At 42.7% G+C, this 26,819-nt stretch overlaps 1 protein-coding gene across 5 annotated transcripts in view; it reads right to left on the bottom strand.

Moving 5' to 3' along the window:
- ndrg3b (ndrg family member 3b) overlaps positions 1-26,403 on the bottom strand; it is a 59,489-nt gene extending 33,086 nt beyond the window's left edge. For 3 of the 5 annotated variants that reach the window (XM_014145886.3, XM_014145890.3, XM_014145888.3), the window contains exons 1-2: positions 26,234-26,403; positions 4,298-4,386 (exon numbers count right to left, since the gene is read on the bottom strand). In XM_014145886.3, coding sequence (XP_014001361.1) covers positions 4,298-4,354 — 57 coding nt within the window. In that variant the 5' untranslated portion in view covers positions 4,355-4,386; positions 26,234-26,403. Of the gene's footprint in view, positions 1-4,297; positions 4,387-26,212 lie in introns of all 5 variants that reach the window. The other 2 variants (XM_014145892.3, XM_014145887.2) reach the window with 2 other exon arrangements.
- Between the last annotated feature and the right edge of the window lie 416 nt (positions 26,404-26,819).

Genomic DNA, 26,819 nt, shown 5'->3' with positions numbered 1-26,819 from the left:
CGGAATATTATCGCTTTTCTACGAGATAAATGGCATAAAAATTGGTTTTAAACAGCGGTTGACATGCTTCGAAGTACGGTAATGGAATATTTAGACATTTTTTGTCACGCCATGCGCACGACCGTGGATTACCATTCGTATAGTGTCTAGAACGCACTAACAAAACGACGCTATTTGGATATAACTATGGATTATTTGGGACCAAACCTACATTTGTTATTGAAGTAGAAGTCCTGGGCGTGCATTCTGACAAAGAACAGGAAAGGTAAGAACATTTTTCTTATAGGAAATGTTATTATGGTGAAGACTAATCTTGCCGGGTGTCTAAATAGCTAGCCGTGATGGCTGGGCTATGTACTTAGAATATTGCAAAATGTGCTTCATCCGAAAAGCTATTTTAAAATCGGACATATCGAGTGCATAGAGGAGTAATGTATCTATAATTCTTAAAATAATTGTTATGCTTTTTGTGAACGTTTATCGTGAGTAATTTAGCAAACTGTTAGTAAATTCCCCGGAAGTTTGCTTTTTCTGACCGTCACATGCTAATGTAAAAAGCTGTTTTTTGATATAAATATGAACTTGATTGAACAGACATGCATGTATTGTATAACATAATGTCCTAGGTGTGTCATCTGATGAAGATCATAAAAGGTTAGTGCTGCATTTAGCTGTGGTTTGGGTTTTGGTGACATTATATGCTAGCTTGAGAAATGGGTGTCTGATTATTTCTGGCTGGGCACTCTCCTGACATCATCTAATGTTTTGCTTTCGTTGTAAAGCCTTTTTGAAATCGGACAGTGTGTTTAGATAAACGAGAGTCTTGTCTTTAAATAGCTGTAAAATAGTCATATGTTTGAGAAATTGAAGTAATAGTATTTCAAACAATTCAAAAATCGCGCCACTGGATTAGACTGGCTGTTACGTAGGTGGGACGAATTCGTTCCGCCTAGCCCATAGAGGTTAAATAGCTGTAAAATAGTCATATGTTTGAGAAATTGAAGTAATAGGATTTTTAAGGTTTTGAAAATCGCGCCACAGGCTGCAAGTGGCTGTTACGTAGGTGGGACGAATTCGTCCCGCCTAGCCCATAGAGGTTAACACAGTCTTTCCACCGAAACTCTAACAGTTTCTAAAGCGAATACTGGAACAATATTTCTAACATAAGAACGTGGGGAATTCTCAGAGATGATCTTCAGAAAACAAATGTCATATTGGTTTTTATTTTGTGATGTCATTAAAAAGGTTATAAAGGAAATACTGTACCTTGGAAAGTATGTCCCCTTAATCTGTCAAGTTTACATCCTTAACGTTGTATATGACATATGAAATATTATGAAATTATTTTTGAGGAATGTGATTTTAGGAGCCATAAGAGAATTTGTCTTCAATAAACTGGGCACAGTAAGTAGCCACGCCCCGAGTGAGGTCAACGAGCATGTCAGACTGACGGAACCGGGCCCCTTCAGCCAGAGTGCATAAAAGGATTGGAACAGAAATTAACATTAGACCAGAAAAATGTGAGGCGGTAGCCTACATGTTTGAAATGGTTGGAACTTTGATCCTCAACACAAGGTGAAGAATATCAACTCACCTTCCAGACTAGACCAGAACATCGCCAGGCTGTAGCTGCGAGTGTAAAGTGGTTCAAAATCTGACTAATCATACACAAGGTGGAGAGAGGACAAAACTCCTCTCTCGGACAATCACTGGTACGGCTGATTAGCTGTCTTAAGTCAAATATTTAGAAAAGCGACTAAGTGGGACCATCCTACTACTCTTCAAATCATCCTACTGTACTACTCTTCTCAAATCACCTTATTATGCTACTCATCACCCAGTGGGAACCATAGCTTGGCTAGCCAGTCGTGTCAATCTTGCCAGGAGCATCTTCCAGAGTGAACAACAGTAGAAGAGACGGGTCCCGGACCCTTTCGGACAATCAGAGCCTTACAAGCATGCCGCTGAAAGGCCAACAACCTTCCTAAGGAGGGCTGGTTCCGACAGAGATAATGGCCAAAAGGCATTCACACATAAATACATTCATGATTTCTTACTCCAAACGGGTGGCGATTCATGTGCAAAGTATATGATTACTGTGAGAATAGTTCTAAATGTATCAATGATGTGTCCCTTCTTTCTCTCTCTCTCTCTTCTTTTGTAAAAAGCCACCATATTGTGTCAGTCCGCTAAAGACCTTGTTCTCATGTATTAAGTGTGTATGTTATCCTGTGTAATTATTTAGTTAGCTAGTAAATAAACAATTAAACCAACCTGTTGTACTGAATCATGAGTAAGGCTGGGGTTTTTGCAGATACAAGAAGGTTACAACTGTTCAGAATGATGATATGAGGTTATCATTAATACGTTGACTGTTTTATGGATGTGATAGGTAGACCTTTAGAGTTTAATTTGGGAGATGGTAACTCCTTAAACAACCGCTCGTGGTGCCCCAAATCCCTAATGAGTTAATTGTTACATGATTCATTTAAAAATCTGGTAACAATTAAACAGTTAGTTGATTAGATAAATAGCAGTCGTCAGATTAAATGAAAGTGAAGTCACGACACCTCACTGAATGAATGACGTCAATGGGCGACAGAAAACAGATAGAAAATAATAATTGTGCACTTCTTCACGATTAAATTTGAATTAACTGAACGATGCGGATGAAGAGGGGGATTGAATTTAGAATAATAGTGTAATAATTGTGGCAGCAGTGCGAACTGCTCTTCCTTTTCCCTGCGCGCACAACAGCTCACACCTGGGAAAAACACTTTTTGTTTCTACTTTGTCAGAAGAAGCTGTAACTGGACTATTATTTGCTCTAGTACTAATCGAATCTACAAATAAAATGTATCAAATGTATTACATTGTATGCATTAATGAATCAATTATATAAATCACAATCAAACTGACTTCTTACCAATCTAACTACATAATGGTCGTCATTTATCTGAATGGTAAATCTCTACTGATTCAGTTTCACATCCATTTGGACTTATGATTGTACTGATCAACAACATCTGCATAGAAGTAGCTTATTTGTGAGTGCTCTCTTTTTAACCAGTAATGGCGTCACGAGACCAAAGGGGGGGGGGGGGGGCCCGTGGGAGCCCTATTCCCACACAGTCAGTTCACTGAGGCAATAGATAATATTTGGGAGAGACGTGAGGCAGAGACCAATTAAGTGAATTAATAACGTTTTGGTGGCACATCAGCTTTGAAATGAGCAAATTTTGCATTATGGTTTGCCTATTATCACAAACAAGGTACTAGGGGTAGTGAATTGATGTTAGCTTCAGCTGTAAGTTAGCAAGGAAAGTTAACCTACAAAGCTAGAAGCTACCGGTATCTTCTTGCATTGTAAAGTGTTCTAGCCTGTAAGGACATTGTTTTGTGAACAGTAATTAACAGTTTCAACAGTTCTACATTAAGTGTCGCATTATTCAAGTGTGTCAACTTCTGTGCAGCATGAGTGATGCAGCCCTGAGTGCTCACGCTATAAGGGGGAAATCGGCTGCACAGAAGTACCGAAAGTAACAAAGGTTCTAGTACCAAACCGTTCAAAAGTTTCAGAATACCATGCAACACTATTGTTTATGCATACAATTGTTTATGCACTAGGCTATTTATCAAATGTTGGTGTTTAGGCCTACCTCTACCCTAAATAATTTGACCTGCGCCACTTGCTGGTTGATAATCTCTTTCCTTTCTACTTCGTTTCGCTGTAACAAGACTATTACTTACTATAACTCAAGTACTAATCGAATCTACAAATTAAATTAAATGTATTACATTAATGTTTTTAATGTAAGAGAAACGAAAATAGGCGAGGCCTACATGTTGCAGTAGCCCATTTCTTTGTGGAATAAAACATATACTTACATGCATTTTATGTCCTTCAAAAAATGTCATATATCATTATTCAATATAAACAAAATATTATTAAGACATGACTACATTCAATCAATGATTTTTTTCCAATTGTATTTATTTAGGTTGATCACAGTAGATTAATCTGATGCGTATGCTAATGAAGACAGCTGACAACTTTCTCTAGCGGATACTTACATACTGAAAGGGGTATATGGGTTTTAGTGTTAAGGAAAGTGTGTGCGCACGCACGCTCTCTCACTTGGTAGAGCATGGCACTTGCCATGCCAGGGTTATGGGTTCGATTCCCATGGGGGACCGGTATGAAAAATGTATGCATTCACTACTTTAAGTCGCTCTGGATAAGAGCATCTGCTACATGACTAAAATGTAAATTTGTGTGTGATCTTTGTCCACTCACCTTATTTGTGAGCAGGGGCTTGATCTCAGTCAGCTGCACATCCTGGAGCTCATCCATCGTAACTTAGGTCTGACAGCTGTCAATCACACCTGGGGGAGACAGAGAGGAGTGTCAGTATTCTTCACAGGAAGCAGTTCTAAGCTACTACTACCAACTTATTTCCCTGACTTCAATTCGATGAATGATATCCACTATCCTTCCATCAAAAGAAGTCTGAGGAGGACAGCAAACTCCAAAAAAGGAGAAACCTGCAGCTCTGTTGCTATGGACACAGTGAGGCACACAGCCAACATTTGATAACGGAGCCCTTTAAAAACATTGTTCACTGACAATGTAGGAAAAGGGATGACATATGGAACGACTCCAGTGATGTAATTTCAGCAAGCCAAGACTCCCACAATCTCAGATTGAAATAGTTGATGTAGTTAGAAACAGGTAAGATTGGCATTCCTGAAACATTTTGTTCAAATTACATTTTATAAACTGAATTGCTTTCATGGAGGACTGGCATGAATTGTTTTTTAAAATAATAATTACCCAAATCTATTGGTTTCTACCCAAAGTGAAAGGAAATGTTGTGACCTATTTAATAAACACCAGAGACCAGCAAAATGGATAAAAGAGTGTGGCGGTATCGCAGGAACAGAATGGATAAAAGAGTGAGGCGGTATCGCAGGAACAGAATGGATAAAAGAGTGTGGCGGTATCGCAGGAACAGAATGGATAAAAGAGTGTGGCGGTATCGCAGGAACAGAATGGATAAAAGAGTGAGGCGGTATCGCAGGAACAGAATGGATAAAAGAGTGAGGCGGTATCGCAGGAACAGAATGGATAAAAGAGTGTGGCGGTATCGCAGGAACAGAATGGATAAAAGAGTGTGGCGGTATCGCAGGAACAGCAGCATCTAGTGGTCAAACCATGGTACTTTCACACTACTTTAAGGTAAATAATGCAAGCGACTTCAATTACTAATTTCTCTGAAGGGGGGGGGGGGGGGGGGGGGAACAGTCACCAGATTCACAGGGAATACATTACATAGTATGGAGAAGCAAAACTCCAAGCCACAGCTTTATACTACTTGTTAAACAGAGAACTCATACTGTATACTGGTTGGGCTGGGATAGGCATGGGGTGTCCGCGGGTGGCTTTTTACCCCTTTTGGATGGGGTTCTCATGTCTTACTCATTTGTGGCAAAAATTGTCCAAATCAGATGTTGGGTACAGTATTTATTGAATATGATCTGAATCCTATGAATTAAAATGGCCAATTTGGGTGCAATCATTAGCTTAATTTCTCAGAGATAAAATGTTATTTAAAGAAAACATGTGTCAGGAATGCCAATCTACCAGTTTCTAACTACAGAAACAATTTGATATAGTGGGTGTCAAAATACACCGTCTTGTGCTTTTTGATGGTGGAACGACCCAGTGGTGTTGACTGAAGCTTTCTGCAGTTCTAGTACCCACAGAGTGAGAGGAAAACTGAAAACATAGGAATTAGTGAATGAGAGAGCAGGAAGAATCCTGTTAAAAAGAGTGATGGAGAGCACTAGGTAGAACATAAATTAAGTAATAACATGGAAAGGGAGTGTTGATGGGAGCATAAGTGTTAAAGGAGACCCATCAAACGCCCCACTGTATATTGTCAGTATAACTCCTACGGTTCTATTTAATGACATTCATTTCCAATGTGAATGAGATTCAATTGCCGTAGTACAGCCTACTTATGTAAAACCCTAAATGGAACACTAGGGCAGTTTTCAGCAATTCACTGGCAGACATTTGAACACACACAGTGCACCAGAATCTCTAATATTATTGCACACTGAGGGTGCACTAAGAAAGGGAAAATAAATGGCTCAGAGACAGCCAACGTCATCTCCATGTCCTTGTCCTGTCGCAGTAGGGGAGTTTATGACAGCGTGTCATCACTGTGTGACCAATGTCTGAATGCTAGAGAAGTGGTGAAATGAGCCAGAAGAGAAGTGGACAACAATCTGGTGAAACAGGATCACAAGCAGTGGATGTCCTCCTTACTGTGATGAAGGTCCAGTGGTTTTGTGAACCCGCCTCTCTCTCTGTGCTGCTCTGTCTTTTTAGTGAACATTGCCAAGTCTGTTCCAGTTCCAAATATAACAAGGCAACAGTGAACATGTTGTCTCCCATGAATGATGCAGCATGTGATTAACTGGTCCTTTGTAACTCAGTTGGTAGAGCATGGTGCTTGTAATCCCAGGGCAGTGGGTTCCATTCCCAGGACCACCCATATGTAAAATGTATGCACGCATGACTAAGTCACATTGGACAAAAGCATCTATACTATATATTACTAACAAATTTCAGTTAATTACTTTAGCTCCCGCCTTGGGCCAGTCAGTGTAATTTTGTATATGCCAGATCTCTATGGCAAGACGCATCAGTCAAAATCGTCCCAGTGCTGTCGTAGATATCGTGTGACTAACATACGAACGGAGACAGATCCACAGTCCCCTCCCCGATTTCATTGTGGGGAACAATTATATGTGGGGTAGATGAGCGCTCATTGTGTAGAGCCAGAGCAAGATGAACACTTGCCCTGACGATAACTGCCAAGCATGCTTCGGTCACCCAATCCCTCACAAGCTCTCTCACACATAATCTAGAATGCATTTTTCCAGACAGAAAACCAACTGATTTGAAAGTGTAGGCTAAAAATAGAATGCAGCTTAGATGGGAGCTTTGATGAGCCCTTCAGCTTTGCTGCTCTTACCAGAGGGCAGAGAAGTCAGAGCCTACCACTCAAATCTCTTTCCAGAGTACCGAGTCAACAGCAAGCTATAAGTGGACGGAGGACAAAGCAAAATATAACAAATCTCAACTAAAACCAGATCAGCCAAGTATACTGGATATTGGAGGAGATGAGGCAATATTCCACATGCTTTCAAGGATTTGAGGTGGGATCCCACATTTCCTTCAATGTGGCAAAGCTAAAGTTGGATGCAGCCAGGAGGAAATCTGTAGTGGGGCTGAGGATGGATGCCCTGACCCAGAAGATTAAGGTTACTATAGACTCCACCAGGCTTTCACCTCACATTTGGTATGAAAGCCTGTAGAAGTTCTTGTCAGAAAGAGGCGGTGGAGTATCCAAGTCTTTTGGCCCTCCCAACAATTGAAATAGGCACATTCAACCAGAAGCTGAGATACGAAACCGAACGCCCATTCTTTTCCACGGGTGCCCACATGGGGTAGTGCAATTTCAACCAAACTACATACAAAATATATTTCTGAAATATCAATTTTCTAAAATATAGTATGCTAGCACCGTAAATTAGCTTACTCTGTATAATTTGTGCTACTGAAGAGGGATGGGAGGGGTGGTTGATAAAAAATAAATCATAAAAACGGTTTACTCACAGCCAATCAGCCTGCCTACACTACTGACAGATCAATGGAGATGCTCTGAAGAATCCATTAGTTCTCCCACCATGTTAAAAATCAGCTCAATGGCTCTGTCAGACTATGCTAAGTGGTTCGCTTTTCAGAAAGAGAGCAGTTAGGTTCTGAATGGATGGCAGCCAAGGACAAAGAAATTTGTGTAAAACAACACAGGACGAGAGAGTAAACGCGACAAGCCACAGCGGCTTGTGGAGAGAGAAAAAGACAGGTAGAAAAATAAAAGAATAAGAGTGAAGTTGATGGATCATGCTGGAATATGACGAGTCACATGGGTGGAGAATCTCCATCGACAGAGCAGACGATTATCCACCTTACATCCGACTGCACTTAACCTCTAAAAGTCTAAGCCGTTGGGGGTGGGTACTAAGCTAACATATGGAATTGTTTTAGGATGGTCACATCATGGATCATTTAGCTATTCGATTTAGAATTTTAGGACCCCTTTGGGCGAGCGGTTTGCCGATGTCAACGTTGTGAACAGAGTGCCCCATGGTGGGGGTGGGGTTATGGTATGAGCAGGCATAAGTTACAGACAACCAACACGATTGCATTTTATTGATGGCAATTTGAATGTACAGAGACACCATGAAGATGGCCAGTTCTTCCATGGCCTGCATACTCAGACAGTTCCCTAATTGAGCATGTTTGGGATGCTCTGGATGGACGAGTACAACAGCGTGTTCCAGTTCTCTCCAACATCCAGAAACTTCGCACAGCCATTGAAGAGGAGTGGGACAACATTCCACAGGCCACAATCAACAGCCTGATCAACTCTATGTGAAAGGAGATATGCCGTGCTGCATGAGGCAAATGATGGTCACACCAGATACTGACTGGTTTTGTAATCCACGCCCCTACCTTTTTGTAAGGTATCTGTGACCAACAGATGCATATCTGTATTCCCAGGCATATGAAATCCATAGATAACGGCCTAATTCAATTGACTGATTTCCTTATATGAACTGTAAGTCAGTAAAATCTTTGAAATTGTTGCATGTTGCGTTTATATTTTTGTTCTGTATATTTATCGCATCAATTCAGGCAACTTATCGCAATATGGATTCTTGTCCTTATCGCCCAGCTCTCTCTCTCACACACACAAGCTGCGTGAGTGATGGCATACACATTTCATTGCTCTGGAGTCACAGCAACAGAGACTTTGTCTGAAGCTGTGAGCCCTGGATGAGTCAGTTAGTGATGGTGGAATAACACAGACCTCTCACACAGCACTTCCTCTAATCAGGGCACACGCACACGACTGAGATTACCTTTCTCATGGAAAGATCACACAAATTACATTTCCCAACATGTCAATCACAAACCATGAGTCCTATACACTAATGTCCTGTCCATGCTGTCTTTCAACACATGTTATGCAGCTCACATGTCATGAATTGTAATCTAATATAGCCTCATCTAATATAGCCTCATCTTCATAAAGGAAGAATAAGAACAGACGAAAACTGTCTGTCAGCTGAGTTGATAATGAGAGTTTGAGAGAAGCAGACAGTAGAGGGTCAGCGCCAGGACACAGAGTTGAGACTCCAGCGCAGACAATCAGTGCTGCTGTAATAGGCCTTTCCCAGACAGTTGCCAATCTATGCCCTAGCCAGTCTTCTGCCTACTGTATACGTCTCTCCTTTACCCTCCCGTTCAGCCCAGCACAATTCATAAGACTAAAGACATTAGCTAAGGATCACCAAATCAATCACTTTCTGTAATGACCGACATACAGAGATAGAGAAATCTGGTTATTCCTACTGGGGGATAGATCATGGTGACTGATAACCCAATTTCTCAGACAGATTTCAACATCTACCCGAACAAAACCTTGTGGGCAGTTGCCATGGTGACCAATCATCAGGCACGAAAAGAGACATCGTTGGTTATCCCCATTCCCCAACCACACAATTTAGATTCTAAAGGACCTCTATTAATGATAACTGAAATTAAGAAGAGGAACCAAAATGTTAAACGACGGGACGGGGAAAAACTAGAGGAGAGAGAAGCAAAGACAATATATAGACAGAGGGCAATTAAAGTGCAGCAGGTGGATGTGGCTCGGGGAACTGGACAGCCAGGCACTGCTGGAGTAATCTTCCAACATTATTATTATTATTTTCGATCCAAAGCCCAAATGTAGAAGTTGGTTGAATTGAGCTGATATGTTACTAAACTGTGACTTTGTCCTAGTGTTTCTTGGCTAGTCACACACACTAGGTTGTTGTTCAATATTAGTTTGAGTTTGCTGCAAAAGTCTGCTAGTAGAACAGACATCACTGATAGACACTGAGTGCAGTTACCACGATAATGGCCCGCCACTTAAAAAGGGACAGCTAAACATTTGTCTCACCCAATGACTCAAATATTTGGGGGTAAATTGTGCTTAACGGAGCATGGAACAGTCCAAAAACCTTTTATTGATTAAACGTTGCCATTTATTATAATTAAAACACTGAAATAATTGTAATCATCAACTTACGTACTCCTTGAAAAAAATGTCAGCGTTAGAGCCCTGAACTAATAATAATAAATAAGCCGGATCACTGAGCATTTTGTTGTTCAGATGTTCAGTTGTAAAACTGTTTACTAGTGACTGGTATATTTTTTCCCCCCATCTACCTGCCACAGTGGCTGATGGACCAAAACGTTTAATTTCCCCACTCAGCACACTGCCCTGCAGGCTTGGGTGGGAGACAGCCCAAAGGGAGGGACATGGGTGGAGGGGCAGGACCACTGGCCCTGCTAGTGGTCAATTACCTCCCTTCACTGGACCCAGTGTGCAGTCAGAGCCCATTTCAACTTCTCCTGGCTCACTGTCAGTCTGCATCGGTGCTTAACATTAGAAACTGTGCCAAACGGGTCCAGGGGACAGTATAGGTTTAAGTCTGAGCTCTGTCGGTCACTGAACCGGGTCCCCTAACCCTCACCCCCGCTGAGCTTGCCACCATGCAAGGAAAAGCCTGGCTAATGACACAGTGCAAAATAAACAACAAAAACAACTCCATCACAGCAGGCTTTACTGGTTGATAATCTGTCTGAGTTCTAATCTGGTCTGAAATGGCAGCAATATTTCCTCTCAATAAACTTTACATTATATTAGGATCCCCATTAGCGACAGTTAAGTTATTTTTGTGTTGCAAATAGAAACACAATGAGGCTATATACAAGGATTACCGGTACCAAGTCCATGTGCAGGGGTACCAGGTAGTTAAGGTTATACGTGACTAGACAATGAGGATAAATAAAAAGCAGCGTATGTGAAGAGTTTGAAAGTGTGACTATGTGTGGCTTCAATATGGATGCGTGTGTGTGTGTTGGAGTGTCAGTGTGTGTGCATAGAGCCAATGCAAGCATGTCAGAGCAAAAAGGGGGTCAATGCAAATAACCCAGGTAGCCATTTGATTAACTGTTCCGCAGTCTTATGGTGTGGGGGTAGAAGCTGTTCATGAGCCTTTTGGTCCCAGACTAGGCGCTCCGGTACCACTTGCCATGCAGTAGCAGAGGGACCCGTCTATGACTTGTGTGTCTGGAGTCTGACAATTTATAGAGCTTTCCTCTGACACCACCTGGTATGGAAGTCCTGGATGGCAGGGAGCTCGGCCTCAGTGATGTGCTCGGCCATACGCACTACCCTATGTAGCGACTTGCAGTCAGATGCCAAGCAGTTGCCATACCAAGTGGTGATGGAGCCAGCCAAGACGCGCTCAATGGTGCAACTGTATAACTTTGAGGATGTGAGGGTAAAATCCTTTCAGCCTCCTGAGGGGGAAAAGGAGTTGTCGTGCCCTCTTCACGACTGTTGATGTGTTTGGACCATGATAGGTCCTTAGTGACGTGGACACCGAGGAACTTGAAGCTCGGCCCTCAGTTTCCTAAGGTCCTCGATCAGCTCCTTTGGCTTGCTGATGTTGAGTGAGAGTTTGTTGTCCCGTCACCACACTGCCATTGATCAGGCCTACCACTGCTGTATCGTCGGCAAACTTAATGAAGGTGTTGGAGTTGTGCACAGCCACGCAGTCATGGGTGAACAGGAGGGGACTGACCACGCACCCCTGAGGGGCCTCCATGTTGAGGGTCAGTGTGGCGGATGTGGTGTTGCCTACCCTCACCATCTGGGGGCAGCCCATCAGGAAGTCCAGCATCCAGTTGCAGAGGTTTAATCCTAGGGTCCTTAGCTTAGTGATGAGCTTGGCAGGCACTGTGGTGTTGAACACTGAGCTGTAGTTAGTTTACAGCATTCTCACTTAAGTGGTACTTTTGTCCAAGTGTGACAGGACAGTGTTGAGTGCAATAGAGATGGCGTCATTTGTGGCTTTGTTGGGGCGGTATGCAAATTGGAGTGGGTCCAGGGTGTCTGGGTTGGTGGTGTTGATGTGAGCCATGACCTGCCTTTCAAAACATTTTATGGCTACAGATGTGAGTGCTACGGGTTGATAGTCATTTAGACAGGTTACCTTGTTGTTCTTGGGCACAGGGACTATGGTGGTCTGCTTGAAACATTTAGGTATTATAGACTGGGTCAGGGAGAGGTTGAAAATGTCAGTGAAAACACTTGCCAGCACATGCTCCGTGTTTTGGGCCTTACCTCACTTCGGCTACAGAGAGCATGATCACAGTTGAACTGCTGGTACTCTCATGCATGGTTCAGTGTTGCTTGCCTCAAAGCAAGCATAGAAGATATTTAGCTTGTCGGGTAGGCTCGCGTCACTGGACAACTCGCGGCTGGGTTTCCCTTTGTAATCCGTGATAGTTTTCAAGCCCTGCCACATCCGGTGAGCATCAAAGCCTGTGTAGTTTTGATCCATGTTGACGCTTTGCTTGTTTGATGGTTCGTCAGAGGGCGTACCAGGATTTTTTTTTTATCAGCGCCCGGATAAGTGTTCCGCTCCTTGAAAGTGGCAGTTCTAGCCTTTAGCTCTGTGCATATGTTGCCTGTAATCCATGGCTTCTAGCTGGGATATGCATGTACGGTCACAGTGGGGACGAAGTCGTCGATGCACTCACTTATTAATGAAGCCGGTGACTGATGTGGTAAACCCCTCAATGCCATTGGATGAATCCCGAGAACATATTCCAGTTTGTGGTAGTGAAACAATCCTGTAGATTAGCATCCACTTAATCATACCACTTTTGTAGTGAGCGCGTCACTGATAGTTCCTTTTCGTTTTAAAAATTCTTCAGATCACATTGATAGGATAGTCCCGAATGGAACTCATCCAGTTTAGCCACTCTCCGAAGTAGTCTCGTCAGGTATCCCACATGCCTATAGCGCCACCTCCTGTCGGGGATTTGGGCCTGGTCCGGGATAATCATCATGTCCTTTGGCTCCGACTCATTGAAGTAGAAGTCCTCATGCAAATCGAGAATAGTGATGGATGTTCTGATGGCCAGAAGCTTTTTTTGGTCATACAAAACAAATGGCTGAAACATAAATGTACAAAATAGGTTGAGATCAGCGAAAAACATTGTACACAAAATAGCACAATTGGCAGCTATTCCATCCAGCGCCATTATACACATAGGTTCTGGACCTGCAACAATGAAAATACCTGGGGACTGAAGATGATTGATGTTGACCCTCAGACGTAAGGAGGTACTAAGGTTGTTGGCAAGGAAGGACGAGTTCATTTCCCCCTGACCCATTGAACAAGATAAGAGGACGTTTCTTTTTTTGCTGAGTTTAGTTAACCCCAGACACCGATCAAAAGGGAAACATAAGTATCTTTGCCATAGATGAAGTATAAACTTTTAATTATACTTGCTGACACCCTACAGCCAAATGTTGGCACCAGTAGAGTAGCTAACTAGCTATGTAAACCACGCCCCTCTGCAAACACACCTCCGATGTTGGTTACACGGCGTTACTTATTTAAATTAGGTAACATGGTATTCTCTTATCATTGGTGTATTAAAATTAGTAAGGGTGACGTCACCCTATCCCCTTAATAACGAGTGTTTTACATGGGGACGGGACATGCAACTTTATGATCAAACTTTATCAAATGTAGAAGCAAGTCATTTTTCATACTTTCGTCATCATACATTGATCTTGTTTCATCCAAATAATCAACCAATTTCACCAAACATGATTTTGACTATTCATGACTTAATAAAAAGTTGGATGACTAACTGGTGCAACCAGCCCCTGCTGCCCACACATTCACAAAAAACCCCACACACACAGTCCTGAACATTGTATAGCCTATCAATTAAATAGGACATGTGTTCATTAAAATAAAGACAGTCACTAATCCACGACAATGGCAGTGTAGGGTGGCACAGTGAGACAGCTCAGAATACATTTCCAGCAGTCTTGGCATTTGTCAGACCCGTCCGACTGTTAAATTGCGCTTTTGGGATAGTGATTGGCACATTTTGCCAACAGAACGGAATAAAGACGTGCTGCCTATAGCTAGTCTAGCTGGCAGTCCAGCTAGCCTTCACTGTGTGACTGGCGACACATGAAAGCACCACCACACAAATCTTGCACTGCCTCTTCTCCAAATCCTTACCTCCCATTGGAGATAATATGTACATATTCCCTGTCCTAAGCTTGGGCACCTCCTGAGTTAATTGAATTGCTTCAATTCAAACCAACTGGAATTCACTCTCATTCAACAGCTGAAGAGGGAAATGGCATTGCCTAATGTGAGGTGGTGGAAACGTTGTACTGTCTGGTGTAAGACAATGGGGAAAAGGGGCATCACTGCTGGCAGTTTGCTAAGAAATTACAAATGCATAGGGAATCTTTCACATAATGTCACCTCAAAATGTATGATGCCCCTGCTGCTGATTGTATAGGTCAGATAACACTACTAAACCATGTGTTACTAGCATCATGCAGAGGAAATCTTGTCAGTGATTGATGGGGCTGCTGGCTGGCACCAGTGTGGAGACTTAGCTGTGCTCTCGTGTCTGGTTCGGGTCAAGCAATCATTAGACAGTTCAGAAAGACTAAGGGCAAGAGACTCCCTCAACTTGTCTATTAAGAGAACAAAACAGACAGGCCAAAATCAACAACTAATAAATACAAAATGTTGTGTCACTACCCTTTCTCTTTTGAGTCCTAAAAATGTTAATGGTGAAATGTGAAAAAAAAACTGTCACTTTGGTGCTCTAAAGTTAGAGAAAGTCATTCGGAGTGAGTCGTTTGAGAGGCAGCCTGACCGCTGCTCCCTCCCTCATACTGACCATCAGTCAGTATGACTGACACATTATTATGCTCACTCAGCTGCGCCTCACAAGTAATACAACAAATGATCATATACCTACAATTATTTCAAAATGCTCTGAGAAGAACAACATTGGCAGGGCAATTCAAGCATAGCCAATATGCAGTGATGACGTATTGGACCTATAGCCTACTGCACAAACCTCATTGCTACAGAACTGTTTTTAATTGGTTAATGTTGCATAGGCTTACGTTTAAGTCATGTTTTAAAACAATTTTTTTTTTTTAATCGGAGTGGTAGATCTCAGCTTGCATTTTGACTCAAACTGATCTTGATTCAGAAAAGTTGTGACCACTGGTCTAAATGTTAATAAAAAACATCTGAAATAATAAAAAAACTGTCAAACATTCTGGCATGATATTGTCAGGGTCTATTCCACTATACTGTTATATGGGTAAGACATTTTATGCAGAAAAGTTTTAAAGACTAAGTACTTTTGTCCGGAAAAATGACTTCTTGATTATCATCTGGTGCAACAGGCATCACATCACCAGAGGGAAATCAGTCCTCCTACGCCACGATGTCGGACTCCCTGAAACACTTTCAAATGTATGCCAAACAAACTGCATTGATTGCAAAGTTAAAGCCATACAACTATATGCACAAGGACTCATTTAAAACATGTACACTGAAAATGAGACAAAACACATTTACTCAAAGAACAGTGCAGATGCAAAGGTTGGTAAAAGAATGATGGTAAATTCTCCATCAGCTTATGTGATCAAGTTTTCCGAAAACTCGTAAATATTTACTCCGAATCAAAATTCAAAAGATGTCTGCAGAAAGAATGGGGTGTCAGCTATGATACCTTGAGTTTGAACTACAGTATTTTATTTAACCTTTGACAGACCTACAGTAAATGAAGTGGATTAACACCAGGTAACATAATTATGGTAACGAGATGATGGCATGGGTCCCTAATCTGTAATACACAGAAATGCATAATTATGAATGTCATCCTCTTCATGCTGAATAGGCACACAAAGGTAGAAAAATGCAGCATCTTTCTTTGAATTTTGGGGTATTTTTCTACCCACTGGCAATTATTGTAATTTGCCCCGCCCCCCAAACAAGACCAAAATTGTTGATCCGGACCAAATCTGAACCAATCATAGACGTCTATGTTTGTTTCACAAGTTTGGACAGCACAGTACAGAAAAGTAGAAAATAGTGGAGTACAATACAGCAGAGTACTCTACAGTACTGTACTTTTCCTTATTTTATTAGGTATTAAAAAGAGATCATTGTTAAACGTCGCCATACTACCCCTCTATACAGTGTGTGTGAGTATGAAAGAAGAGCGAGGGGGTGTCCCTAAAGAAATTACGCCATCTTACCCATGTAACAGAATAGGCATTAGTCGCAACCAGCCATGATCATTCAGTACAACCAGTGTTTTAAAAATGCAATTATTATATTGCCTCAAATGCAGAGAGACGAAGAGAAATGCAATTTAACAAAATTAATTGAATGATTTTTATTTCCCTAACAGAGGTTTTAGTTGACAAGGGGTCATCCAGTGAAAAATTCTATATTAATTATACTGGAACTTTGAGACCATGTACAGTGTACAAAACAATATGAACACCTATACACACACACACACACACACACACACACACACACAATTACTAAAAGTATGTGGACACCTGCTCGTCGAACATCTCATCCAAAATCACAGGCATTAATATGGAGTTGGTCCCACCTTTGCTGCTATAACAGCCTCCACTATATGTTGTAATATTGCTGTGGGGACTTGCTTTCATTCAGGCACAAGATCATTGGTGAGGTCAGGTACTGATGTTGGATGATTAGGCCTGGCTCGCAGTCAGTGTTCCAATTCATCCCAAAGGCCAGTCAAGTTCTTCCACACGGATCTCGATAAATCATTTCTGTATGGACCTCACTTTGTGCACAGGGGCATGGTCATGTTGAAACAGGAAAAGGCCTTCCGCAAACTGTTGCCACAAAGTTGGAAGCACAGAATTGTATAGAATGTCAACATATCCTGTAGCATTAAGATTTCCCTTCACTGGAACTAAGGGGCCTAGCCCGAACCATGAAAAACATCCCCAGACCATTATTCCTCCTCCACCAAACTTTGCAGTTGACATTTTGCATTGGGGCAGTTAAACCCAGATTTGTTTGTTGGACTGCCAGATGGTGAAGTGTGATTCATCACTCAACAGAAAGCGTTTCCACTGCTCCAGAGTCCAATGGCGACGCGATTTACACCACTCCAGCCGACACTTAGCATTGCGAATGGTGATCTTAGGCTTGTGTGGCTGCTCGGCCACGGAAGCTCCCGACAAACAGTTCTTGTGCCGACGTTGCTTCCAGAGGCAGTTTTACATGCTTCAGCACTCACGTTCTGTGAGCTTGTGTGGCCTACCACTTCATGGGTGAGCCATGAAGTGCACCTTGACGTTTCCACTTCACAATACCAGCACTTTTGACCCAGGCAGCTCTAGCAGGGCAGAAATTTGATGAACTGACTTGTTGGAAAGGTGGCATCCTACGACGGTGCTACATTGAAAGTCACTGAGCTCTTCAGTACGGCCATTCTACTGTCATACTGATGTTTGTCTATGGAGACTACATGGCTGTGTGCTCGATTTAATACACCTGAAGGGGTCCACATACTCGTGTGTTTTCATAACTTTTTTTTTTTACTATTATTTTCTTTAATTAATGCTCAGAAAACAAAATGATTTCCAAAAAATTCATGGTTGCGCCTAATGACTTTATTTTAGGAGGTAAATATATATATGACGCTTTTTTTACAAAAATGTATTGCAGCAAACCCCGAAAGTGCATAGGTAACACTCAAGGGAACATAAGTGTTTCAAAATTAATATATATTTTTTCAAATTCTGTCACTTTTGAAAAGCTTATTAATCTGACCTGTCTACCCTTTTAACCATGCCCTGTATTTCACTGACTAAAGTGACTATATACCGCCATGAGAATTATGACACCACTGAGTCACACCCTGGTTAGCAGTCTAATGCTTCTCACTTCATGTCAAAACCTGCTTTGGCCACATTTTAGCCTAGATAATAATGAGACCTTACAGACTGTCAAAACTGATTTCACAGACATCAGACTTTGTCCTAAAATACATGTGACAGGTCCTTCTTGGCTTGAAGAGAAACATTGGGCATATACACAGACTATAAACAAACCAGTGTATGAAATAGCTCGGCGACTGCCGTTAGTGTTGAGGTGTTCTGTCTGTCAACCATGGCTGCTTAAGTAAATGGACCCAGTGTATGGGCTGATGGCCACTGCCACGTTACTTTATTAAAGATGTATGGAGGCCAGGGGGGAGATGAAGACAGAGGCTCTCCAGGCTAACTTACACAAGTCTCAGCTGTGTGTGTGGGTGGTTACCATTAGCGTCGCACGAGGGGAAGAGACTAACATTCAACCACTTTGTCATGGAGTTCATTTCAAAAGAAGGGTTGAACTGTCATTCCACAGATACAGCAAGATCAAAATAAAATTCGGTAGAAGGGCTGGATTTGAGGACAGAGATTTTTTATTTTTATTTTTTTTAAATAACTTCAAACCAGACTATCAGTACTCCATACAATATTTAACAGCCCCTCTGCAGAAGTGCAGGCCAGAGTATCGCTTCACTCCAGCAAACTCACCAGCTCCATCCCTTTAACACACAAGTCCCACAACAGCAGGGCTTCTTTATTCCAGCGCAGCCCCTTCAAAATGGTGCCCCTCTCCCCTTGACCTGGGTCAGATGTGCTGGCCAGGCAGCAGCCACCAGAGTTAAGCTCAGGTTTCACTTTGCCTCCGGCTCCCTGGTGACAGCCCGGGTCATGTTCTCAGAGCAGGGCACAGGAGAGGATCCACCTGTGGAGGGCTGCCAGGAACCTGCGTATGCTACTGCCACCGGGGAAAATAACAGTCAGCTCCCGAGTGGCGCAGCGGTCTAAGGCAATGCATCTCAGTGCTGGAGGCGTCACTACAGACACCCTGGTTCGAATCCAGGCTGTATCTCAACCGGACGTGATTGAGAGTCCCATAGGGCGGCGCACAATTGGCCCAGCGTCGTCCAGGTTTGGCCATCATTGTAAATAAGAATTTGTTCTTAACTGACTTGCTTAGTTAAATAAAATACTTTTTAAAATGATGAGGGGCATCTCTACAAGTAGTGTCTGTATGAGTGCCAGGCCAGCCAGGATGCAAGTACCATACGAGTGGCAGGCTGAGCACTGCAAAGCGACTCATCTCCACTAATATCTAAGGTTGGTATTCAAGACACAATGGTGCGGATCAGGGTTCCAGTTATGTCTGTTCAATCAAACCCTCCACACTATGAGCTGTGGAAAGTGTCAGTGGATTGTGAAGAAACTTGGATATCTACTTCAAAAGAGTGGAAAGATTGGCAAAATAGAGACAGTGGATGTGTTAGGATAATAGTTCATTCCTGGCATTAAGGTAAGGAGAGGTAGACTAGCCCAGCTAGGGCACTGACACCAAGTAGCCAGGACAGGCCACAGGGGAGGTACAAGGCGATGTAAAATGCCAAGCAAAACAGAATATTCATTATGAGCCGCTGGGTAATGTGTAAATGTTAGCTCCTTCCTTTGCGTTGCTTTGTATTCCCCACCCCCTCTCCCTGATTAACTGGGCTTACTGATACACAGCCCAGGGACCTTTTTCTCCAGTGCAAAACTGACAAGTTTGCCATTTGGTGAGGAAAAAAATCTAACTATAGAAATCAAATTACTGTGCTCAGTGTAGATTACATGTGGATTTATTTTGAGCTTTTCAGCTACTGTCAGGAAGCAGCCAGTGTTTCCTTTATTCTGTAAGACAAACACTGCGCAAAACAGTCTTGTTTGGGTAGCCTAATTGGTAAGTGCCACAGCACAGCTCCATACCTGGCACCTGTCTGCAGTGCCATTACTGGTAGATCCGCTTCCTGTGGCTTTAGATCCTTAGCAGGCTGCTGGGGGGCAATTTAATACGTCTGATTGTATGACAGGGGAAGAGGAGATTCTCAGTTGGCCCAATAGAGCAGGAATATCAGGCTACTGATGTGACAGGCTGGGCTACCTCCCCACAAGCAGCGTCCTTTCCCAAGGCCCAACAGCTGGAGCTCAGGACAACACAGGACTCCTGGGGAGATGACACACCGATTGTCAACCTCCATTGTGTATCAAACAATTCCACAAGGTCAAAGTGTAATATTGAGGTTGATGCTGCCATTACTGTAGGCTTAAGGTTGCTACAAGCTTTCCTCAGTCGAACGACTCGCATGGGCACTTTTGTCTACATCGTCGTTGCGTTCCACCCAGAGGAAGTCCGCCTTGTCTAGTGTATATCCATTAGGGTGCTTGGGGAACCAGACTAGCCTACCAAGCAAGAAGGCACTCTGCAGCTAGTGACGACATTCAAACTTCCGGATCCGGTGGTTATGCCTTTTTGTTTACAAATGCTAGCTACCTACATGTTTGTCTAGTCTGGTGTTCTATGCTTCAACACTACTTTTTAGCCTAGGAAACATGTCTCTATGAATTGCAACAGCAAGAGCTTGAACTGTTCTTACTAAAATGGAAGGTTCGTCCACAGAACACTTCAAGAGGAGATGGAGAAAACATATCTCCGTTAAAAAAAAAACACTGGCACTGGGCTCCCCCCCCCCCCTCATTCACACCAGCTTGATTTTACTGTGTGTGAGGGGCAAGGTTTTCATATAGTTTGCAGGCCAATAGCACATTAACAGTCCTCAATACATTTGACTTCCATCTTGTGTCAACAGCTTTACAATTTATGACATATACAGTGTCTTCGGAAAGTATTCAGACCCCTTGACTTTTTCCACATTTTGTTAGGTTACAGCCTTATTCTAAAATGGATTAAAAAGTCCCCCCCCCCCCCCTCAATCTACACACAATACCCTAAAATGACAAAACAAAAACAGGCTTAGAAATGTTATTACAAATAAACTGAAAAATGACATTTACATAAGTATTCAGACCTTTGACTCAGTACCTTGTTAAAGCACCTTTGGCAGTGATTACAGCAGAATCTTCTTCTGTATGACACTACAAGCTTGGCACACCTGTATTTGGGGATTTTCTCCCATTCTTCTCTGCAGATCCTCTCAAGCTCTGTCAGGTTGGATGGGGAGTGTTGCTGCACAGCCATTTTCAGGTCTCTCCAGAGATGTTCGATCGGGTTTAAGTCCAGGCTATGGCTGGGCCACTCAATGACATTGAGACTTGTCCCGAAGCCACTAGTGCGTTATCTTGGCTGTGTTCTTAGGGTCATTGTCCTGTTGGAAGGTGAACCGTCGCTCCAGTCCCTGCCACTGAAAAACATCCCCACAGCATGATGCCGCCACCACCACGCTTCACCGTAGGGATGGTGCCAGGTTTCCTCCAGACGTGACCCGTGGCATTTAGGCCAAAGAGTTACATCTTGGTTTAATCAGACCAGAGAATCTTGTTTCTCATGGTCTGAGAGTCCTTTAGGTGCATTTTGGCAAACTCCAAGTGCGCTGTCATGCGTCTTTACTAAGGAGTAGCTTCTGCCTGGCCAATCTACCATCAAGGCCCGATTGGTGGAATGCTGCAGAGATGGTTCTCCCATCTCCAGAGGAACTCGAGCTGTCAGTGACCATTGGGGTCTTGGTCACCTCCCTAACCAAGGCCCTTCTCCCCCTGATTGCTCAGTTGGGCCGGATGGCCAGCTCTAGGAAGAGTCTTGGTGGTTCCAAATGTCTTCCATTTAAGAAAGATGGAGGCCACTGTGTTCTTGGGGACCTCCAATGCTGCAGACCTTTTTGGTACCCTTCCCCAGATCTGTGCTGACACAATCCTGTCTCGGAACTCATTGGACAATTCCTTCGACCTCATGGCTTTGTTTTTGCTTGGGATAGGTGTGCGCCTTTCCAAATCATGTCCATTCAATTTACCACAGGTGGACTCCAATCAAGTTGTAGAAACATCTCAAGGATAATCAACAGAAACAGGATGCACCTGAGCTCAATTTCAAAACTCATAGCAAAGGGTCTGAATACAAAAATAAAAAAAACATACCTTATTTACATAACAAATTTGCAGAAATGTATAAAAACCTGTTTTCGCTTTGTCATTAGATTGCTGAGGATTTGTACATTTTTTAAATCCATTTTAGAATAAGGCTGTAACGTAACAAAATGTGGAAAAAGTAAAGGGGTCTGAATACTTTCCGAAGGCACTGTACATCTTCATATATAACCCAACGGTTACCATGAATATTATCAAAGGAACATCTCTGTTGGGGGATAAGACTGTATACCAACAGACATAATTATATGCATCCTGCTATGGTACATGGGTGAAAATGGTTGTCCAGCTGTAGACAATAAGGCTAGACCCTATAGACATTTACCAATCAACATAACACAAGGTTGTACATTTTCATGTGTAGTGGCCTTTCAATGGAGACCTTCCTGTGGGTGAGAATGAGTGTCCAGCTTCAGATAATAAGTACAGAACCCCAAGACATTAGCCTCATCTATCTCATGTACAAAGCAGTACACATTTACAGAGTGACTGATTCAGAACAGTAGTAGTCTGTAAATAACTATTTGGTTATTTGTACTTAATCTAAAAGGTCTGCAAATGTCTATCACAAGAAGAAATCACAAAAAAGGAAAACACAATGTCCCTGACAAATGGGAGACATTGATCAGGAGGAATAGACACCAGCCATGGTACCATGACGTCATAGACTGCTGCTGTTTCTGTAACTCCTGCTGCTGTTTCTGTAACTCCTGCTGCTGTTTCTGTAACTCCTGCTGCTGTTTCTGTAACTCTTTCACCCGCTGCATAACGTCAGTGTCCAAAGGATCCTCAGCTGTCTTCCTCTTCCTGCCACTGGAGCTGGGTCAGAGGTTGATTGAGATGAACCAGGCCGGGGAGATGAACCAAGGGGCGATGAACCACCTTTAGATAAGCTGCAAAAAGCACCACCCACCTCAAAGCAGATGGTGAATATATTAGAATACGTCGCAATAACTTAAAACATCTCCATGGGTTCCTTATAGTTAAAATGATTCAAAGGAACGGAGTCCATAAACATCTCAAACTAATTAGCACATGCACCCCATTGTTTGTTTTCAGATGTTTGAACTAGCCCTGCTAATCATGTTGATAACACAGGCACTAAATATTTCCCACTCACAATTTCTCCCAACCAGAAAAGAGTCAACATGTTCTACCTAGGTCTTCTAAACTTAAGATCACAAACACAGTACAAAAGTACTCAGCTGCATGACAAGAGTACATACGTATCTGGCATATGGGGGTCTGACGAGGTTTCAAAGAAACACGAAGCCAATCCAGTTGTCGGACAATCGGCAGGACTCACACCGGCGGCAGCCCTACTCCACGTCTCTTTCACCCTTTTCAGATTGCCAACAGACTGGTCCCAAATCTTTCTCCATGTTTCTTTGATATCAGTGTTCAAATTGTGATATCTCCATCCAGCGATTGTCTTTTGCGCACTTGTCTGAATACAACCACATCAAAGAGTGGTATTGGAGCTCATATTGTCTCAGCTTGCACAGACACTCCTTGAAACTGGACAGACATAATTGTGCGTAGCAAATCTCAAACTAAAATCACCAAAAAAGAAGGAAGCTTGCAAGTAGAATAGTAAGTAGTAGCACGACCTACATTGATTGCGTGTTTATATCAGAAGGGATATTGAAAAAGATGTGATGTAGACACAGGGGCGGGACATTGTTGCAAAACTCACTCAATACTGCCCAGGAAGGATCGAATCCCCGAGCTGACAAGGTAAAAATCTGTAGTTCTGCCCCTGAGCAAGGTACTGTTCCCCGGGGGCCAAAGACGTGGATGTCGATTAAGGCAGCCACCTGCACCTCTCTGATCCAGGTTAAAATGTGGAAGAGACATTTCAGTTGAAGGCATTCAGGACTAGGTCTTTCCCTTGACCAGTCTTCTCAAGGAATAATAAGTCTGCTCTCATTTTCCAGGTAAAAAAAGAGAAAGTTGAATGCCGGCCCTTTTGTGACGAAAAGCGACATTGCAACACTGTGCTGCGCTCTGTAGGGTCCATTTCTTAAGGGTACAAGATCAGCCTTTAATCACAATTCTCAAAATTACAGCTAGAAAAAAAAATGTAAACGAATAAACCACATGAACAACATTATGTAATCTGGACCAGAGGATAACATTTTCCCTATTGTTTACATACAGTAGTCCTGCCTTCTTCCCCCACCCCACCAGCTCAGAGCAGAGCTTGGCAAAGACCTCCCCAAGGACAGCAACAGAAATAGAATCAAGGATGGAGGTGGTAGGAAGGGCAGCCAATGGAATGGAAAGAGACCATGCAACACCTGCTGCATGGCCAGGGTGCAGGTGAAAGGATGGGCAGAGTAAAGAGAGGCCAGGTTTCTAAAATAAACAAACAGTACACATACTGAAGGATTAGTGGACATATGTGGTAGCATCAGATGAGATTTGGTCTGGGATTTGGACCCAGTCCAAATCCCCACTCAGATTTCCTACACCAGTGAACCTCAACGACTAACACACAAAATCAGAAACCTGGAAAATTCAGAGCAAGTACAGTAGAAGGTTTTGCTCGTTTCTGTAGCACTGAGGGGGCATCATCGCTTGCCATTGCCAACATAACTCCCACCTGTTTTTGGTAGAGCGTAAGTAAGGGCCCAGACACACCAATAGCGTTTGCTGGCAGAGAGTACTTAGCACCTCTGAACATAATTTGCGAAACGAGTGCCGATTGTACATGTAGAATCACAAAACAATGTGTCAGTCAGACGTCTCCAGCGGGTGGTCCCTAAAACAGTGCGCTGAGCGATTGGCAGATGAACGCTATAACCACATTCAGTGCGAGATGCGCGAGCATTAACACTTCCAAAGACTATAGCATTACCCAAGCAAACAAGGATATTTTAAGTACAGAAAAAAAAGAGAGAAAAAAAGAGAAAAAAAACTGTCCCTGTACACCTCATCAAGGGCAATTGTTTGTTGAGTTAATGTAGGGTAAGTAGCAGAGGCCATCTGGACTTCTAAACAGCTGTCACTAATCGCATTGACTTTGCTGGCATTCGTTTGTGTTTTTTGATCTCCATCTCTCTTGGTTAGCAGCACGAATACACAATCCAAGGGACACATTACTGGGGGATCAAATGCCATAGCTACATGTAAATACCAAAATAAAGGAAACACAAACAGTGTCTTAATAGGGCATTGGGCCACCAGAACAGCTTCAATACACCTTGGAATATACTTTACAAGTGTCTGGAACTCTATTGGAGAGATGCGACAACATTCTTCCACCATTTGTTGATGGTGACACACTATAAACCCACTATGGTCATTTGAGACCCATCTTTCAAAGTCACTAAGATCTCTTCTAGTCATGGTAGCCCAGAAAACTGGCAGCTGGGCATATTTATACATTTAAATAATTTAGCAGAGCGCATACATTTTAATAAAATGTTATGTACATGACCATAAGCATGATGGGATCTTAATTGCTTAATTAACTCAGGAACCACACCTGTGTGAAAGCATCTGCTTTCAATATACTTTGTATCCCTCATTTACTCAAGCATTTCCTTTATTTTGGCAAGTTACTTATTAAAGGACATTATTCTTCTGCAAAGGGCTTGTTCTAACTAACCAGACAGTGACAGTCCACCTCACCATGTGACTTACTCGGTGTTCTGAATGTCACGAAAGGAGTGATACCCTATAGATAAATACACAACCAAGATAGGCCTAGTTATAGGGAAAAGGCTAATGTCAGGGGTGTACTGTCGCCTAGCTAGCATCTCAAGTCCAATAGATAGCTAGAAAAGCTCCAAAAACCATGCTCTTCCAACCAACCTCTGCTGTGCTGGTCTACCGTTAGCTAGCTATTTATAGTCCGTTAGGTAACGACTGAACGTTAGTAGCAAGGCAACTAAAACACCATGTGTGAAAATAACAGAAAATTAATGAATTCGACAAAAACGTTAGGTTTCATAACTAGATAGTTAGCCAGCCACCAACAACCAGTGCAACAACCAGCCTAGCTAACACATACTGTAGCTGCTAGCTAGCTGGCTTGAGAACGCACTTCACCAAACCTTTAGCTAACAAAATCAGCTAGCTAACGTTATAGCTACTGCCACACAAATGTAACATTAGGAAGCACTTTTTAGGGGGCTATACGCTCTTTATATCCAATAATTTACCTTTTGCGCCATGTTACTCACCCGTTGACTTTTGATAAAACCGTGGAAATAGCAGGGTCTGCCTGGCTGTCTCGTAGTGCTCTGAATCACTCGATTCCAATGTGCCAACTGAAAACACTACTCTGAACTGACATACATTCAAGGCGGACCTTTTCAATGCGGAAAGGGGGGCAGCTCCCATGATTTTCCATTCACCACCCCTGCAGCATGAGCAGAACGAGTGTGGTAGTAGCTATATTATGACTTCTCAGCAGTTTAAATCTGTCCTGTACAATAAAATGTTTTTAAATTGAATACATGTATTATGACTTAGTTAATTTCCCTAGTCTGATTCTGGGCATTGTAAGATAATTTGCATGATATACATGACCAAAAGTATGTGGACACCTGCTCGTCAAACAGCTTATTCCAAAATCATGGGTATTAATATGGAGTCGATGCCCCTTTGCTGCTATAACAGCCTCCACTATTCTGGGAAGGCGTTCCACTACATTGTGGAACTTTGCTGCGGGGACTTGCTTCCATTCAGCCACAAGAGCATTCGTGAGGTCGGCACTGGCTCGCAGTCGGTGTTCCAATCAGTGGAGGCTGGCTCATAATAATGGCT

The sequence above is a fragment of the Salmo salar genome, chromosome 15 (assembly GCF_965601325.2).
Source record: "Salmo salar chromosome 15, fSalSal1, whole genome shotgun sequence".
NCBI classification, from domain to species: domain Eukaryota; kingdom Metazoa; phylum Chordata; class Actinopteri; order Salmoniformes; family Salmonidae; genus Salmo; species Salmo salar.
The sequence above is the reverse complement of the archived record's forward strand: the minus strand, read 5'-3'. Positions and strand labels throughout refer to the sequence as shown.